The sequence below is a fragment of the Xenopus laevis genome, chromosome 7L, assembly GCF_017654675.1.
Source record: "Xenopus laevis strain J_2021 chromosome 7L, Xenopus_laevis_v10.1, whole genome shotgun sequence".
Classification (NCBI taxonomy): Eukaryota; Metazoa; Chordata; class Amphibia; order Anura; family Pipidae; genus Xenopus; species Xenopus laevis.
Genome location: NC_054383.1, coordinates 97,465,058 through 97,483,909, shown reverse-complemented (window position 1 = coordinate 97,483,909; position 18,852 = coordinate 97,465,058). Strand labels below are relative to the sequence as shown.

Genomic DNA, 18,852 nt, shown 5'->3' with positions numbered 1-18,852 from the left:
ACATATCATATTGTGCTTTTAACTCTTTCGGTGTATGGTCAGCCTTGGACTAGGACGTGTACTTTCTGCTGCTTTAATATAAGAGACACAGAAGTTAGGCGACAGCCCATTGTTGAATTAGGAGACCAGCACAGCGATCGAAGGCCAGAATACTCACCTTTGGTACTCACAGAGGCGGAACCTCATAATAAACTATATAAAGATTTTTTTAATCAACTGCTAGATGAATAACAGCCAGAGCATGTGGAAAATGTAGATCATACCTTTTGTTTAGGAACAGTGGGAGTTTTATCACTATATTATTTAAATGAACGTTTCTCCTAAACTATATCATCTGTTTTTTACCCTGAGGGAAATCTATATACTTAATCAGGACTAGACACTGCTATTTGTGGGGCCTGCAAATGGCTACAAACAGGGTCACAGACATGCGTTTCAGCTCGGCAGACGAAACAGCCCTACCGTTGATCTGTATGGAACAGGTATGGGATCCGTTATCTAGAAACCCATTATCCAGAAAGCTTTGAATTATGGGAAGGTTCTCTCCCACAGACTCAATTGTATCCAAATCGATATTTTTAAAAATTACTTCCTTTTTCTCTGTAATAATAAAACTGTACCTTGTACTTGATCCAAACTAAGACATAATTAATCCTTACTGGAAGTGAAACCAGCCTATTGGGTTTATTTAATGTTTACATGATTTTCTAGTAGATTAAAGGTATGATAACACTGTTACCTGGAAAACCCAAGGTCCTGAGCATTCTGGATAACAGATCCCATACCTGCATTTGTCTGGACCCTGGGATGCACTTGTGGATCAGCTTGGAAATGTTGCTCTGAGCATTTAGGAGCATTACTCACAGACCTGCAAGTGCATTCTTAAGGTGGCCATACCCGTAGAGATCTGCTTGTTTGATGATGTCGCCAAATGAGTGGATCTCTTCGCGATATGCCCACATTGAAGTGGGCGACATTGGGCTGATCCGATCATGGGCCCTAGGGCCCAACGATCGGTTCATAATGCATCTGATACGGGCACAGATGCGGCCGGGATCCGACGGGATTTTTTAACCTGCCCGATCGAGATCTGGACGACTTTCGGCCAGATATCAATCAAGAAAGCCCGTCGGATGGCCCCACACACGGTCCAATAAGCTGCCGACTCGGTCTGTTGGCAGCTTTTATAGGCCCGTGTATGGGGGCCTTTAGGGTCCAGGCCATTACTATTCAATGGAGGGACAGCTGACCTCCTACCGAGTTGCAAATACGGTTCTAGTTTTAGTATAATGCTCTATATTAATGAAATACTGCATATCCAGAAAACCCTAGTTTGCCAACATTCCAGATAACATATCAAACCCCCTATCCCAGGCCCAATGTCTTAATATATCCTGACATGAAAAGGATTACTTTGGTCTAAACCATGAAACTGAATTGCTATATTTCTAGGCACAATGTTACACAATGTGAGTTCAGTGATTTATAGCAGAGGCTAGACACCTTTATATCTACGCTGAGACCGGATGGTTCATCTTGAAGGGGAAAACCCCTGAAGAATGAAGAGGAAACAGAAGGCGTATTTATTATATGTAACACTGTCATTACACATTATGACTACATCTCTCATTCTTTTACAAATCAATTGTGGTTCTGCCGACTAGCACAGGGAGAAAACATCTTTTTTTAAAAAATGGTAAACGCTTGGAACAACTTTATTAAGATTATTATTCCCATTCCTATTAATCAGTTAAAGTAACACACTAGGCAGAATAAATCGCAAAAACTGAAAAGACATTGATCCAACCACAGAGGAAACAATGGCTCTACCACAATGTATGTGCCAAGTCTTGATTCCCTCTATAAACCAATAACCATAAGTCTAACAGATACAGGAGATAAAAAAATCACACCTTCATTTAATTCAAACATACTACAAAAAGTACTTCCCGTCCCCACAAAAACAGCAGGGGACAAAAACTGAATAGTGAATTTTACACTGGCCAGTTTACATGGTGTATGAAGGCAGATAATCCTTCCTAGTTATGAACCATATTGTCAATAATGCAGCAAGAGCACTGGGTGAGTGGATATGTTCAGTAGATGTATGCTTTACAGTTTAAAGGGGAACTATCACGAAAATGAAAATTTTATATAAGCTTCAGCATACTGAAACAAGAAACTTTCTAAAAATAATTAAATATTCTGCATTGTTTCTGAAATAATCATGTTCACTATCCCTCTCTCAGCATCTGTTTCTCTTCATTCTGTCTTCATGCAGGTGTTGGGTGTCAGATGTATGATCCAATATATATTATAGGGGGGCTTCCTTTCTTAGCAAATGTATTAGAGCTCACTCAAATAACGGATTCCAGTACAAACAAATTCTTACAAAATAAAAAATAACTGCCTTCTGCACAAATTCTGCATGTAGAGAGACAAGATGTCTGCTGATTTTAAAAGAGTAAGCTCCAATACATCTTCCAGGCAAATGGAGCCCCCCTGTAAGATATATTGGCTCCGTTCATTTGGCAACATCGCCAAACGAGCGTATATTTCCCTGATATGCCAACCAACGCAGGGCTATATGCTGAACGATCGGATTACAACAAGGAGCAATGGGCTCCAACTGGTCAATCGCCTGAAAAATTAAACCTTCCCGGTTGATATCTCGGCCAGATATCGATCGGGAAGACCCGTCAGAAGCCCAGATAAGCTGTCAAATTGGTCTAAAGGACCGATATCAGCAGCTTTAATCTGCCTGTGTATGGCCACCTTAACACCCAAGTCCGGAATGAGGACAGAAAGAAGAGAAACAGATGCTGAGAGGGTAATAGTGAAGATGAACTTGATTATTTCAGAAACAGTTCAGAATTTTAAATTGATTATATGTAGAACGATTCTCATTTCAGTATGCTGAAGCTTATATTCAATTTTTATTTTTGCGACCGTTCCCCTTTAAAAAAAGGGAATGAAAGTGGCTTTTAATCCAATTGAACAAGTTTTAGCCCCCAGTAGTCAGTGGGTATTGGCATTAATAAGTTCCTTAGCATTCACTTCTCAGTACCCCAATGCAATTCTCATAGCCACATACACGTGTATATTTAATGGTTGAATAAAGAAGTTACACTTATCCGCTGTGTTATTTCCCAAGCATCAAAGTTTACCGATGTCGTTTTCAATTAGGAATGCACCGAATCCACTATTTTGGATTCGGCCGAACCCCCAAATCTTTCGCGAAAGATTCGGCATATGCAAATTTAGTGGTGGGAAAGGGGAACATTTTTTTTCTTCCTTGTTATGTGACAAAGTCATGCGATTTCCTTCACCATCCCTAATTTGTATGTGCAACAGGACTTCAGCCTATGGAAGGATCGCTCCGCCACCAGCCCAGCGTCACTGAAACAATACGGAAGATCTGTTAGTAGTGCACCAAGGTTCGCGGGGCAGCTTTGAGGGGGGCTTTGCGGGGAACTACTGCGGGTGCAGCACATACTTGATACTGACATGTTCCTATGATTTTTATAGGAACGTGTCGGTATCACTTTAAAAATTTAACTATTTGCAAACCAAAAATATTTTAAAAAGCATCTGTAAATGGAATAACTAAATATCTAGCAAGCTTGCTGTGGTTTTTGTCAGCACAAATTCTTCCCTTAACCAGTAATATACAAAGGGAATTCTGCTGTCACTTCCAGCTAGTAGTTAGTCACTGGGATTTCTTAAACCAAATTGCTAAACATCTTGCCCAATCATTTCACTAAATAGAATATGCTATTTCCCATCATACATTTATAATAAACCCTTTACATTTCTGTGAGTGCATTTGACCAATAGGTCTGATTTATTAACACAGGTCATAAACTGTATCTGTACCGGTAAAGGAACAGTAACACCAAAAAATTAAAGTGTTTTAAAGGAATGACAATATAATATACAGTTGCCCTGCACTGGTAAATCTGGCGTGTTTGCTTCAGAAAGACTACTGTCATTTATATAGACAAGCTGCTGTGTAACCATGGGGCAGTCATTCAAGCAAAGGATACACAGTAGATAACAGAGAAGTTCTGAAGAATCCCATTGTTACTACAGCTGCTATCTGCTGTATATCATGTGCCTTTTCTTCTTTTCAGCTGGGAATGGCTGCCGCCATGGCTACACAGCAGCTTGTACATGTAAATTATTGTAGAGTTTCTGAAGCAAACATCAGTTTTACCAGTGCAACACAATATTATTACTATCATTATTATTATTATTAACATGTATTTTAAGAGTTTACGTTATATTTTCATATTTTTCAAATTTTTTGATGTTATGGTTCCTTTAAGATGGGCATACACAAGCCAACTGTGGATGCTCTCCGCAGAACGGATGACAGAATGCATGGGCCACACATGGTATGGCTGCCTTCTTATTGTTCTGATTGTTCATGCAACAATACAAGTACAAATAAACCAACAAAACATCAGTTCATATGGTATTACTATAAGATCTCTGCATGTATTACCTATCTGACTATATCAATGGGTCACTATTTGTTGAACATAACTTTTGTATGGTTTCTGTCTATAAATGGCCATTTTATTTTAATCTGAATGGTTAATGGTAGACCGTTAGACTGAAATGAACGAGCGTTTGTTACAAAAAAAATAAAATCTGCAAGTCTATGGTCATCTTTAGGGTCAGGGCACACAGGCAGATTAGGGGAGATTAGTCACTGGCGACAAATCTCCTCTTCTTTGGGGGCGACTAATCTCCCCGAACTGCTTCCCCTGCCTTCCCGCCGGCTAAAAAGCAAATCACCAGCGGGATGGCACTCGGTTTTCTCACAAGGAAACTTTGTGCGACTTCGGAAAACGAAGCGCTCTGAGTGCCATCCCGCCGCCGATTTACATTTAAACCAGTGGGAAGGCAGGGGAGGCAGTTCGGGGAGTTTAGTTGCCCCAAAGAAGAGGAGATTTGTTGCCGGGCGACTAATCTCCCCGAATCTGCCTGTGTTCCCTGACCCTTAGAGATGCCCATACACAGCCTGTTAAAGGGGTTGTTCAACTTAAAACAACTAGTTGTTTTCAGATAGATCACCAGAAATAACAACTTTTTCCAATAACTTTCTATTTTCTATGTGAGTAGAGTAACGTGTAATTTTTCACCTTCTAAAGCAGCTCTGCGGGGGGGGGTCGCCGACCCTGTAAACTGTTCTAAATTGATACATTTAGTTGATACATTTCTTATCTTTGTTTCTGCTGAGCAGAATCTCTGGGTTAGAATTGATACAATAGTTGCTACTACTCTAGAGATGCTGCTGAGAAATGTATCAACTAAATGTTGCAAAAATTATAACAGTTTAGAGTCTGCGCCTGAATTACTGAGCTGCCAGACTCAAACAGCAGAGACACGAACATTTAACTTTAAACGTAAATTTCGGAAAAACAGTAAAAAATAAATAGTGGAAAGTAATTGAAAAAAGTCTTTAATTCTGGGGAACAATCTGAAAACAATTGAACTGAAAAAAGTGTTTGGAAGGTGAAAAACCCCTTTAAGCTGCTGACTCTGTGTGTATATGTATGTGTTTATAGCCAACTTAACTAGCAAATATTCAAGAACACAACTAGCAGGAAGGATATATTACCTGCCCTTCAATCTAGTAAAAACTTTTAACAAGACTATTGACAATGAAACTGAACTCCCCTAGTTAGACAATAGCTCTTATGGACACATAAATAGTCAATGACTTTTCTTGAATGCCTTCTCAGATTTTAGAAACAAGATGTGAATCTCTTACCTGTCCTTTAATATAGTAAAAACGTTCACAAGACTGATGACAATGAATTCCCATAAGAAGGACAACAGCTCTGACGGACACAAAATAAAGTCAATGACTTTTCTTGAGTGACTTCTAAGATTTTAGAACCAAGATGAGAATCTCTTTTTAGGAAACCACATACATATCTAACACTGCTCACAGTAAGTGTAAAATGAATCCCACCACAAAGCTATTAAAAGTAACGAGTAAAAGTGAAAACACCTCCCACCAGTGATCTGCTTTTACATAATTTACAATGAAGCTTCTTATTAGTCTTTATCTTAAAAAAAGAACAAAATATTCAAATGTAGCAGAACTGTGTCAAACATTGGTTACCCACCAAAAACAATGCTGGGAGAGGCCTCTGTTGTACTGAGTGACCTCAAACTACCATGCCGTGACACAATAAAAATGAAGCTGAAAGCACTGGTAACATAAAATGGCATCAAATAGTTCTCCTTTTGTGAAGAGAATAAATGGGAGCAAAATTACAAAGTCTTTATTGTTAAAGTGGCACTGCATGTTGTGGACAAGAGGCATTATAGACTGCATGTAACAGCTTGAGAAGGACAAGGCTAGCAAACTGGCTTTGTATCGTCGCCTCTACCCAGGTAAAGCCCCTACATAAATATATGGACTCCCTATAATACACAAGGAAGGAGACCCCCGAGGCCAGGTCCGGACTGAAAATTAAAATAGGCCCTGGCATTTCAGGTTCACAGAGGCCCACCAGCCCACACAGCGCCAAACAGCTCCCACCAGCCCACTAAATACTGACTTTCTATGGGACCTTATAGCAGCCCCTCTGGCATTTGCCAGAACCCACAGATTGCCAGTCCGGGCCTGCCCGAGGCTAATCATCAGCAGCATCAACTCTGTTACTTTATAACATCACTAAATACATGACCAACATCTCGGCTTACTTAATTAGCAACACATTTAGAACTTTGTCAACAAAGTTCATGAGGTGAAGCTGGAGACTGGTGAGACAATGGTGTACTATGATTTGACACCACTATTTACAAGCATATCCCCTACCGAGGCCATTAAAAAAAGCGTGGAAACGGCTGAAACAAGGAATCACCCTCACAGCAACACTAAGCTGAACAAGTTTGTTCTTTGCCAGCCCTATGTCTTGATACCACTTACTACAAGCGTTAGGAATGTGTGTGTCATGGGTTTGCCCGTGTCTCCCATAGCAGCAAATCTTAAAGGGGACACGTCACCTAAAATAGGTTTTGGAATATTTTTTTTTATCAAGTTAGTCAAGCAAAATAAAGTTAAATACACTATATAAATTATTTGAATCTTGTTTCCTTCAGTCTGGGAATTCATAATTATAGCAAACAGCCATTTTGTTATGGCAAGCTTTGCTTCATCTCAAAATTTTGTTTCTGCACCAGAATGGGGGACCTGGTGTCCATCCCCATGCACTGGTTACATATTAACTGGTGAAGAGAGACAGGGAATGTGGAGAGTACAGTGACACCGCTATGCCTGAGGCATAGAGGAGGGGCAGGCAATATTTGATTGACAGCCGAGATTTTTAAATGCGTTTACAACCGCTATCAATGCTTTTATAAGAAAAAAAAAAAAAAAAAGAATTTGGAATTCAATTTTTAATTTGAAAAGGACTTTTATTATACAGTCTTTTATGTCTGGATGACAGGTCCCCTTTAACACAGAAGAACTGGAAAAGAAAGCCAAGAACACTTTCAAAGGAACAGCAGAAAGTCATTGGTTCAGATAAGTAGATGATATCTAGGTCAAAACGAAAGCACATGAGGTTCCAGCCATGCTTGAACACACAAACTCAGTGGACAAAAACATCAAGTTCACAAGGGAAGATGTGGAAGACAGCAAACCAGGGGTGGTAGATAATAAAGTATACATGAAACTCACTCATACTGATATGTTTTTGCTGTTTGATTTCCACCATCCTCTGGAACATAAACGGAGGGTTATAAGAAGTATACACCATCGGGCCGAAACTGTAATAACCAATGTTGAGGCTACGGACTGCATGCATCTCAAAGGAATTTTGAAAACATGTGGATACTCAAACTGGCCCTTTACCATAGCAAAATGAAGGTCTTGCAAAAATACCAAACCTACAAACAGAGGGGAGGAGCATAGCAGGCAAAGCAACAGTCATCCCATATGTTGTATATATGTATTTATAACTATTTGTAAAGTGCTGTTAAGGAGCTGCAGCGCTGTACAGTGCATAAAAGTACAATATATATATATATATATATATATATATATATATATATATATATATATATATACACACACACATACAAACACACACACATATACATGCATATATAAAAGGGGGGGAGACAAATCACATAATAAATATATACAGAATCATAGGACAAAGAGCTTAAGTGCTATGTGGTAAGAGACCTAGTGGGAAGGAGGTCCCTGCCCCGTAGAGCTTACAGTCTAAGTGGATGGGAGGCTAACATACAGGTACAAATTGGTGATGAAAAAGTACACAAGGTAGGGCATAGTCAGTAGGGACAGGACTAGGCTAATGTTCTAGTTGTCCAAAAGGTAGGCTCTTAGTTTTTTCTTGAAGAGATTAAGAGAGGATTCCTTACGGAGGAATTCAGGGCTGGAATTCCAGAAGTAAGGAGCAGCAAGATAGAAGGGTTTGAGACGAGAGGTGGCAGTGGATGTGGTTGGTGTAAAGAGAAGGTGGCTCTGAGAAGGTGGATATGAGAAGGGCGGAAGAAGACGACCAGGGACGTAGTGAGAGAAGAGAGGAAATGTAGTGAGGAGCAGAGGGCTATAAATGTTAGTAGAAGGGTTTTATATGCTATCCTTCCGGATTAACAGGAAGCCACACTAAGGATTTTAGTTGGGGTTGAGCAGGTTCCCTTTTAGGAGAGAGCAGAAGGATCCTGGTAGCAGAGTTTAAGATTGATTGGAGGGGAGAAAGATGGGAGTCAGGAAGACCAGTTAGGAGGAGATTGCAATAGTCTAAACGGGATAAGATAAGGGCATGGATTAGTGTTTTGGCTGTTGTTTGTGAAAGAAATGGGCATATCTTGGCTATATTGCGGAGGAAGAAACGACAGGTTTTGGCAGTATTATTAATATGATTAGAGAAGGAGAGGGACTGGTAAAATATGACCCCTAAGCAGCGTGCTGAGTTAACCGGGTTAATAGTCATGCCATCAATAGTAATGGTGAAAGGAAGAGAAGGGCTCAGTTTGGGTGGAAAGACCATGAGCTCAGTCTTGGCCAAGCTGAGCTTGAGGTGGCGTTGGAAGAGATAGCTACTACGCAGTCTGAGCTCTGGGTTTGAACATCAGAGGTTAGTGAGGGAGTGTCTAAATATATCTGAATGTCATCGGCATAGAGGTGATATTTAAGGCCAAATGAAGATATAAGGTCTCCTAAAGAGAGAACAACAGAGGACCAAGTACCAAGCACCCCCACACTAAGATGAACAGGAGGAGAGGATTTGTTTGCAAAAGTAACAGAGGAGGAGCGGTCAGCGGTGTTGCTGGAAAATTAGAATAACTTCCCGTCATATACATGCTTCGATGAAGATCTTGGTAACATTGTGACTGGTAGCTAAAAGGTAGAGCAGAACATGCTTTTAACAACCATCCGCAAGTTTGCAACAAACTATCCAAGTACTCAGAACAAAACTGGAACCAACTAAAATAGAATGTAAGCGAATCACACTTCCATCTTGTTGTGACAAGCAAACTAGTTCAGATAACAGTTGCAACAATGTACATAAAATGTAACCTTTAATAACTGTTCAACTTAAAAACTTGCTGTCCAGAACAACACAGACTCACAGCATATTTAACTTATAGCCGTGCAGGACCATGTCCCTAAAATAACACATAATTAAAAAAGCTTGCATAGAGTGGAACAATGGTGGTTGCAATCTTTAGTTTTTACTTTAACACCGCTGTGAGTTTTAACAAACACCTAAAAGAATAAGTTCAATGGAAGCACTGTGATTGGATGCCTGTGACTTTGCTACATTTAGGGTAAGTCCACACTGTGCATTTGGGGAGATTTGGTCGGAAACTTTTGGAAACTTCGGGCGACTTCGGAAAACTAATCACCGCGTGTGATTAGCGTCGGCGGTTTTTCATTTTAGCCGGCGTTTGGGGAGATTGGTCGCCGCAAAAACGAGGTGATTAGTCGTCAGGCGACCAAATCTCCCCAAAACACCCAGTGTGGCCTGACCCTTAAAGAGTTAAAATGCCAAGGATTCCTTACCACTTGAACTGAAGTAGCCTCTGAGATGAGGGGTGAAACATTTAAGAAAACTCAAAGTCCAGTTGCTTTAGACTATAGCACTTGCAGAGTTATGTGTTTTTGCTTACTTTTTGTTTGAAGTCTTATGTAACAAATATGCAATAACAGGGAAAATCAGATTCTAATATGTGGCATGCAACCCATGACTGTAAATCAAAAGTCCATTCCTGAAAATGGTCACATCCATAAGAAACACACTTCAGCAGATATCCATCTACAGTTAAGGCTGTAGAACACTTATAAGAAAATAAAGCAAAATCAACTAGTGCAATGGAAGTTCAGAGAACAAAGTCAGACAAACACAATACCTAGCAAACTGCGTGGGATAGCTTTCAGTAATGTCAGCTTTGAAGCGATACTGCATATTTGCTCAGGATGGGGTATCTGATCTAACAGCAAGCTGTCACTTCTTGTAAAAGGTACCACATCAATCACTGCTTCCAGCAGGGAGAGGCTTCACATTCATCCTTACTGGCGATGTAGGTTCACATTTCTCAGAAAGTAGAGAAAAAAAAAAGAATGCATGTGCCAGAAAAAAATTCTTCCTTTTGAAGGGTCCAAACATAAAAAATGAAATAAATACATTTTATGTAACTGGGATTTATAAAGACATTTGCCGGTTTCCCATGAGAAGCTCAAACATATACATAAAAACACAAATATGGACACATACTGTATATGAATATTTCATGTAAATATACATTGCAAATAAAATGTGTGAATAAATATTGCATATAAAATAAATTAAACTATCCATACATTTTAAGTAAAAACACTAACTTTAAACACTCATTTTTTTTGGCATCAGGATTTGAAAAAAAAACAAATGAAAGTGCTTTACTAGTAGGACTTGTTCCAATAGTTTACATGGCATACAGTCACAAAGTCTAATTCAGGTATGGGATCCATTATCTGGAAACCAGTTATCCAGAAAGATCCAAATTACATAAAGGACGTCTCCCATAGACTATTTTTTATTTAAACTATCCAAATTTTTAAAAGTGATTTCCCTTTTCTCTGTAATAAGATGTACTTGATCCAAACTAAGATATAATTAATCCTTATTAGAGGCAAAATCAGCCTATTGGGTTTATTTAATGTTTACATGATTTTCTAGCAGACCTAAGGTAGGTCCTGAGCATTCTGGATAACAGTTCCTATACCTGTATATCATGATCAGAAAGCCTTCATATATATGTCATCAATGTGTTTCATAGCCAATGGTAAAAAACAAATCACATGGCTTTACATTAATCGTGATATTGTTGATGCCACTAACAGTTTGTCAAGTAATTTTGAAAATGTTAAACAATAAGCATTCTTGCTGTAGTTTTTTTTTTACTACTAAACGGACCTCCAGATTATTGAACCTAACTCGCTGCTCTGCACCAGCATCTGACCCTAACCTGCCGCTCCGCTTCAGCTTATATAAGCCGCTAGTGATGTGCGGGTCAGGGTTTCCCTGACCTGCACCCAACCCTAACTGCCCTGCTAATACACGCGCCCGCACCAGCTTCCAATATGGGTCCTTTAATAGACCCGCCGATTACATCACAATGACATCACAAAAGGGACAGGGCGAGCAGACGCGACACTATAAAACCGGAAGCCAGATGCCGGGATTTGAAGGTGGCGGGCAGGGAGAGCAGGAGAAGAGCTCAACCCGCAACCGCCCGCGGGTCCCCCCGGGTATCGGGTCGGCCCGCACATCACTATACCCTGTCTCTGACATCACTGAGGGGGCAGGGAGGGAAGGCATGCAATATACGAGGCCGGAAGCATACTTAGGTTGCGTGTGGGATGGGCAGAATGGGAAGCACAAAGAGCTCATCCTGAACCCGCATGTGGCCCTAATTCATTGTGCGTGTCGGCCTGAACCCGACCAACCCGCAGCTATCAGCCCGGCCCGCACATCCCTACTCCAGGTCCATGACACCTACAGGTAACGGAACCATTCAAAGGCTAACAAGACTCTATGAGTAGATGGCCATTGTCAACACAACAAATATATAAATGCTAAGCACCAAAAATGATATGTTCTCTTTATGTATTATTACTGAACTAGGGATGCACCGAATCCACTATTTTGGAATCTACCAAATCCCTGAATCCATCTTGGAAGATTCGACCGATTACTGAACCGAATCCTAATTTGCATATGCAAATTAGGGGTGGAAAAGGAAAAAGTGGAAAAAAATTGGTTTGCTTCCTTGTTTTGTAACAAAAAGTCATGTGAAATCCCGCCCTCCCCACAATTTGCATATGCAAATTAGGATTCGGTTCGGCCAGGCACAAGGATTCGGCCGAATCAAAATCCTGCTCAAAAAGGCCGAATCCTGTATTCGGTGCATTCTTATACTGAACACTAACTAATATTTACAGGGTTAAGACAATCCTCCTGCTAAAGGCAAACTGCAATAAATTACATTGACTTGTACAGCTTGCCTGCTTCTTAAATGTTTCAGGTGTCTTAAAGGAGAAGTAAACCCTAAAAATGCAATGTTTTATATACTGAACTTATTGCACCAGCCTAAAGTTTCAGCTTCTCAAAAGCAACAATGATTCAGGACTTGTCACAGGGGGTCACCGTCTTGGAAAGTGTCTGCGACACTCACATGCTCAGTGGGCTCTGAGCAGCTGTTGAGAAGCCAGGATTAAGGGGTTTTTGCAAATTATCAAGCAGAAAATAAGGTTGGACTGTCATATAAGCTAATGCTACAGGGCTGATTAAATTCTGATGCTAACTGCACTGGTTTCCATGTAGTAATTATCCATATTAATTACTAATCAGCCTTCTATTGTGACATTTATATTCTATGTGTACTGTATATTTTGAGTCTGTCCCTAAATTCAGTAAGTGACAGCAGCACAGAGCATGTGCAGTGAATCAGCAGAAAAGAAGATGGGGAGCAACTGGGGCATCTTTGGAGGCACAGAACGTTACTGTGGCTTCAGTTGTCTGGGGCTGTCACCGAAGCCCAAAACATAATGTACAACATTTCTAGCTACTTATTTAGTTTAACCTTCCTTGTCCTTTAAGGGTTTTGCATAGTGCTGTACAACTCCTGTGTATTTTGCCACTGTTATGTAGAACATATGCATGGGACACACTAATACTAAATTGAGAGTGCATTTAATTAGAAATTGACTGTGAAGAATTAAATATTTACACACAATCAGTACAAGCTAAAAGCCACAGCACAGGCTGCAAATATTTTTTTACTATTGCCTTTGTCTCTCTATGCATTGCTTTGTTTCTCTATGCATTGCTAAGGGATTTTTTATAGTTAAATGAATTTCCTCAATTAAAAAAATTCCTTCCTGACTCCAACTAGTATAGACTCCTATCTAGTATATGTTTCCTGCTATTCCTAGGCATACAAAAAGCACTTGAGGGCATACCTGAAAGCTCTAAAATATTTTGAATACAACCTGGTTAAAATCAAGAGATGCCAGAAAAGATCACTAAAATCGTAACAAGGCTTCACATTGCTGCCTTGCTGGGGTCCAAAGTTTAAGTTGGGCACTATCTACATAGAGTTTGTATGTGTGCTCTATGTCTGCATGGAATTCCTCACTCCACAAACAAAAAGGAAGATAAAATGGTTCCTGATGACATTGATCAAAGTATATTGGCTGTGTGAAGAGGATAGGCTCTTATTTGAATGATGATGCCCCATATGAATAAGGCTCCATTGGAATTTGAAACTTTTAACACCAAAAAAAAAATATAGGGGGGGGGGAAGAGAGAGAGAGAGAGAGAGAGAGAGAGAGAGAGAGAGAGAGAGACACAGACTATAGTGGTGCACTCGCGATACAAGCAACTGCCTGGGTGCTGGTTATAGCATAGTGTAATAATCCAAAATATAAAACCGCACTCCAAGGTCTTGAAATAGTGAAAATAGTGGAAAATTGATTTCAACGTTTCGGCACACTGACTCGGGCCATCTTCAGGAAGTCTTGTTTATATATACACATATACATACATGCATACATTTACATTTACATTTTTATGGATATTTGCCATATCAATAAGAATGACCATAAACAATAAATATATGCAGCAATGAAACTTTGTGTCTGTTCTTGCAAGTCACAAGTATAAATTACATAAACATCAGCCACAACGACTAAAATTGCCTGCCACGATGGTAAATTTCCAGATTAAATGCTGATATTTGGGCCCATCACTTTGAACTGAGTGTATATTTCAAGCAATATTCATGTGTGCTGCCCCAAAAAAATGACAGCACGTGAGCAGGGCTCACAGTATTTCAGTAGACAAATAGTTCCCATTCACCATAGATGCATCTTGCTTTTTTTTTTTCATTCCAATGCAAAAAGATTTTCAGCACCAAAAGCCCTTGAAAAATACAGTAACTTAAACAAAGTTGTTTATATAATAACAGCTTCTATCAAACAGTGGCAAGATAGAATTGTGGAATAACCCTCAATATTACTGCAGCAAGTATTTGAGAATACACCATTTCTCAAAAGAAAGACTATACTCCCAAACAATTTATTTATGACCCCCATCTCCCCCAAATCTAGTGTGCACTTCTGCCTCATACATCATGAAAGCTGGTGTACGAAAAATGTAGTATTCTTTAGCACTAGAGAATATCGCTTGTGTAGGAACTGTTCTGGAAGTCCATTATTGGGCACAGACTTTCTTCGAAAATCAGCTTTATTAGCGCACACACAGTGGGTCCTGGATACCCACCGAATTTTGTTTGTACCACTGTGTGTGCACTAATAAAGACGATTTTCGAAGAAACAGTCTGTGCCCGCTAATGGATTTCCAGAACAGCGCTTACACAAGCGGGATCCTCTAGTGCTAAAGAGTTGTACCCGCGAGGATTTGCCAGCGTCTCGGGATGGCAGCGTCTGGAAAGACACAGCAGCCAGGTGAGCTCTGATGCGGTCCGCATCATATCTTTTCGCTGTGAAAAAGTAGTATTACCCAGCAATTATTTTAGCGGTCATGTTACTTTTGAGGTATGTGACTATAAGAATTATGAAAAACATATGTACAAAGTTACTGGAACTGTACAACTAAAGGAAGCAAGTTAGCTTGAGTTTCACCACAAAAACCATCTCACTTCTTAAATATGCGCCGTCATCTTACTTAATACTGTAAAAGGTGCTGCATGTAACCTCAACCGCACGTTTATACCCAAGCTTTGCTATTTAGTGGAACATGGGCTGTTAGTAGAAGACTTTATTTTTTAAATATAAATCTCCCTTATCTCTGTTTTGAAATGCTGAGAGATGCAAAGAGCCATCCTATCCAATAGTAAATCAACTCAATATCAAGCAAAGGTGAATGTCCTGTAACTGAAGAATATTTTTGATAACTTCATGCCCAAGAAATTAACTATATAAAAAAAAAAAGAAAAAAAAAAATGAAGCGAGAAACGGGACAAAAAAAAAAAATTGCAAAACATCTGAAAAAATATTAATGGTTATGAGAATTTGTTTTGCTTAGTCTGTAAATTTCAAAAAAGCACCTACAGAATAATTAATGATAAGGTCTATAGCCATAAAGATTGCCATGTGGATTTTCTGGACTCACCCTGAATCACAAATTCAAAAATTAAAATACTAGATAACATGTTGCACTTTGAAACTGAAAACCACTTTGTTGGCGGTTCAAGGCTAAATGGTGCTGAAGTATCCAAAAATGATCAGAAATTGAGGATGAAAGGTACAATATAGGTACATATAGCACATGCCACCAGGCCCTATGTAATTTGATCATCTCACAACTTTATAGAATAGGGAAGAACTATTTATATAGGCAGTCATGATGGGCACACTAAGGGGCAGATTTAGCAAGGGTCGAAGTAAAATCCTTCGAATTCAAAGGATTTTAGCGCAAAAGCTTTGATCCAACGATTCAAACGATTTTAAGTGATTGATCGAAGGATTTTTATTCGACCAAGAAAAAGCTTAGAAAAGTGCTGGGGAAGGTCCCCATAGGCTAACATTGGAGTTAGGTAGGTTTAAAGTGGTGAAGTATGAATTTGAAGTTATTTTTAAAGAGACAGTACTTCGATTATCGAATGGTCGAACGATTTTTACTTTGAATCGTTCGAATCATTCGATTCGATCGAATTTGACCACTTCGATGGTCGAAGTACCCAAAAAATTACTTCAAAATTTGAATATTTTTTTATTCTAATTAGTCACTCGAGCTTAGTAAATCGCCCCTAAGTATGCCAGGATATTGAGTAACTTTTCAAGGGTTACAAGGAGTTGCCACAGGGAAATATCTAGCACTAGAATAAGAATAATATTCAATGCCTTTTGTAGAAAGAATATAGTAAAGAAAGGCTAAAGATTAATATTAGTTTATTCATGAAAGGATAACCTTACTCCTTTTTGGGGGTTGACTTACTTGGCAAAAATAGCTGCCAGCTTTCTTCTATTCCTACGAGGTTCAGAATCTTCATCAAATTCTTCCAATTCTTTACCGAGGAAAACCTCTTGGTGGAATTCTTTGTTGAGGTGACCGTCCATTTCCATCTTTACTCCATTCAGATGGTCAGGAGGCAGAATTTCATTTTCATCTTTATTGTCTGTGGCCTTTTCTTTTGTTTCTACCTTAAGAGCAGAATTGTTTGCAGGCCTGGCATAGACATCCATAAGGAGAAATATGAAGAGGAGGGAGAGGTAGAGAGAACCAAGGCTGAAGAGGAAAGCCTGCTTGGACACCATGTTTCTGCTTAAACAGAGATCACACAGTGGGATTTTTAGTGTTTAAAGCCTGGGAAGAAAAACATTGAACAATGTCAGTAAACTGTGAAGCTACGAATAGCTTATAAATTATAATTAATAAGCAGATGCAGACAAAAATCTACAAAACCATCATGTCATTGATAGTTTCAAAAGCTCACGGAATGTCTCAACCTCAACACCGGGGCAATAGAAGTTGTATCAACCCACAGCTGTTAAGGGGTGTGAATTACATAATTTCAATAGCTAATGGACTATCCAAGACAAGCACCTAAATGACACTATAGACTAATTCAGGCTTATGCTCCCTATCCATTTCTTTATGTGTGCCAAAGTAAGCAGTTTTGAAACGTCATTATTTATGCTAAACAGGTAATTTGTGAAATGGCTACAATTACAACATGCCACCACATAATAGTAGCAAACATCCCTACGTGAGGCAACCCGAGGGACATAACAATAAGAATGTCAAGCGCATATTTTCAAGAACTTAACACAAGTAGAACAGAGGGAAAATAATACAACCAGTTACTATTGTCATACATAATAATTACTATTATAACCAATTTGCAAGAAAATCTACTAGAGATATCAAGGGTTTGTGGAAGTTGTGGAGAAGGAAGTAAACAATAATAAAGCATTCTACTATAAAAGCCATAGCATAATGTTTTGTGTGTTCCTCTTTACCATATGTCTATTTAGTATTCTATATGTACAGAATGCTTTGCATCGGTCTCTATTCTAAACCATGCTTGTTTTGTATTCTGAATGTTATTACAGACTAACTACTAGAGCCACTATTAAACATGGCCTCATTGTAACACTTATAGAACAGTTGCGATCTTCCCAAACCCAGCAGAACCTGCCATGGTCATCAAACGTACAAATCTGCTATTCTTCAAATATGCCACACTTGGGTGGACAGAACCATTACACAAACGAGTACCTGGCAACCAAAACTGGCTAGTGTGAATGGCTGCCGTGTGAATGGCTACAGTGGAGGATTGGATGATGAGTACTGCACGGAGGTGTTGCAAATAGTGTTTGGAGATGGCTGTTGTCTTTGCCATCCTGTACAGCAGCACTAGGACTACTAGAATGTTTTCAGGCCTATAACATATGCGAGACAGGGCTGCTGGCTGTGGGATGCTGTACAACAGTCCTAGTGCAGAATGGGTCACTTTTAAATAAATACTTTAGTTGCCCTTTCAGTGAAAAATCTAGTGATCAAGTGCCAATCTTCTGGACATCAGTGGGCGCATGATATAGGTACAGGATCCTTAAAAAGTATTGTTCACCTTTGAGTTAACTTTTAGTATAATGTAGGGAGTGATGTTCTGAGACAATTTGCAATTGGTTTCCAATTTTTATTATTTGTGGGTTTTGCGTTATTCAGCTTTTTATTCAGCAGCTCTCCAATTTGCAGTGTCAGCAATCGGGTTGCTAGGGTCCAAATTACCCTAGCAACCATACATTGATTGGAATGAGAATATGGAATATTAATAGGGGAGGGTTAGAACAGAAAGATGAGCAATAAAAAGTAACAATAACAATAAATGTGTAGCTTTAGAGAGGATTAGTTTTTAGAGGGGGGTCAGCGACCCCCTTTTGAAAGCTAGAAAGAGTCAGGAGAAGAAGGCAAATCATTTACAAACTATAAAAAATAAATAATGAAGACCAATCGAAAAGTTGTTTAGAATTTGCCATTCGATAAAATACTAAAAGTTAACCTGAAGGTGAAACCACCCCTTTAAATAACACAGGCAGCCTAAGGGAAAAATGTATTAAAGGGCCCAAAGTAGGAGCAAGACATAGGGACTAGCTTGATGCATATAATTACCATACAAAATAAAATCAACAGCGACCATTGGCAAGGAATAAAATGTATACAAACAATGCAGTTCTATGGATGCTCCAGAGCAGCATTAATAAGTGAAATGTCTGTAGGAAGCAGAAGGAATACCAGAAGACTATAATCACAACAGAAACACACCGGGCAGGAACCCTGAGCCCAG

At 39.3% G+C, this 18,852-nt stretch overlaps 1 protein-coding gene across 2 annotated transcripts in view; it reads right to left on the bottom strand.

Moving 5' to 3' along the window:
- sdf4.L (stromal cell derived factor 4 L homeolog) overlaps positions 1-18,852 on the bottom strand; it is a 37,917-nt gene that overhangs the window by 19,036 nt on the left and 29 nt on the right. The window contains exons 1-2 of one of the 2 annotated variants that reach the window (XM_018224563.2): positions 18,732-18,771; positions 16,500-16,868 (exon numbers count right to left, since the gene is read on the bottom strand). In XM_018224563.2, coding sequence (XP_018080052.1) covers positions 16,500-16,819 — 320 coding nt within the window. In that variant the 5' untranslated portion in view covers positions 16,820-16,868; positions 18,732-18,771. 2 annotated transcript variants of the gene reach the window in all.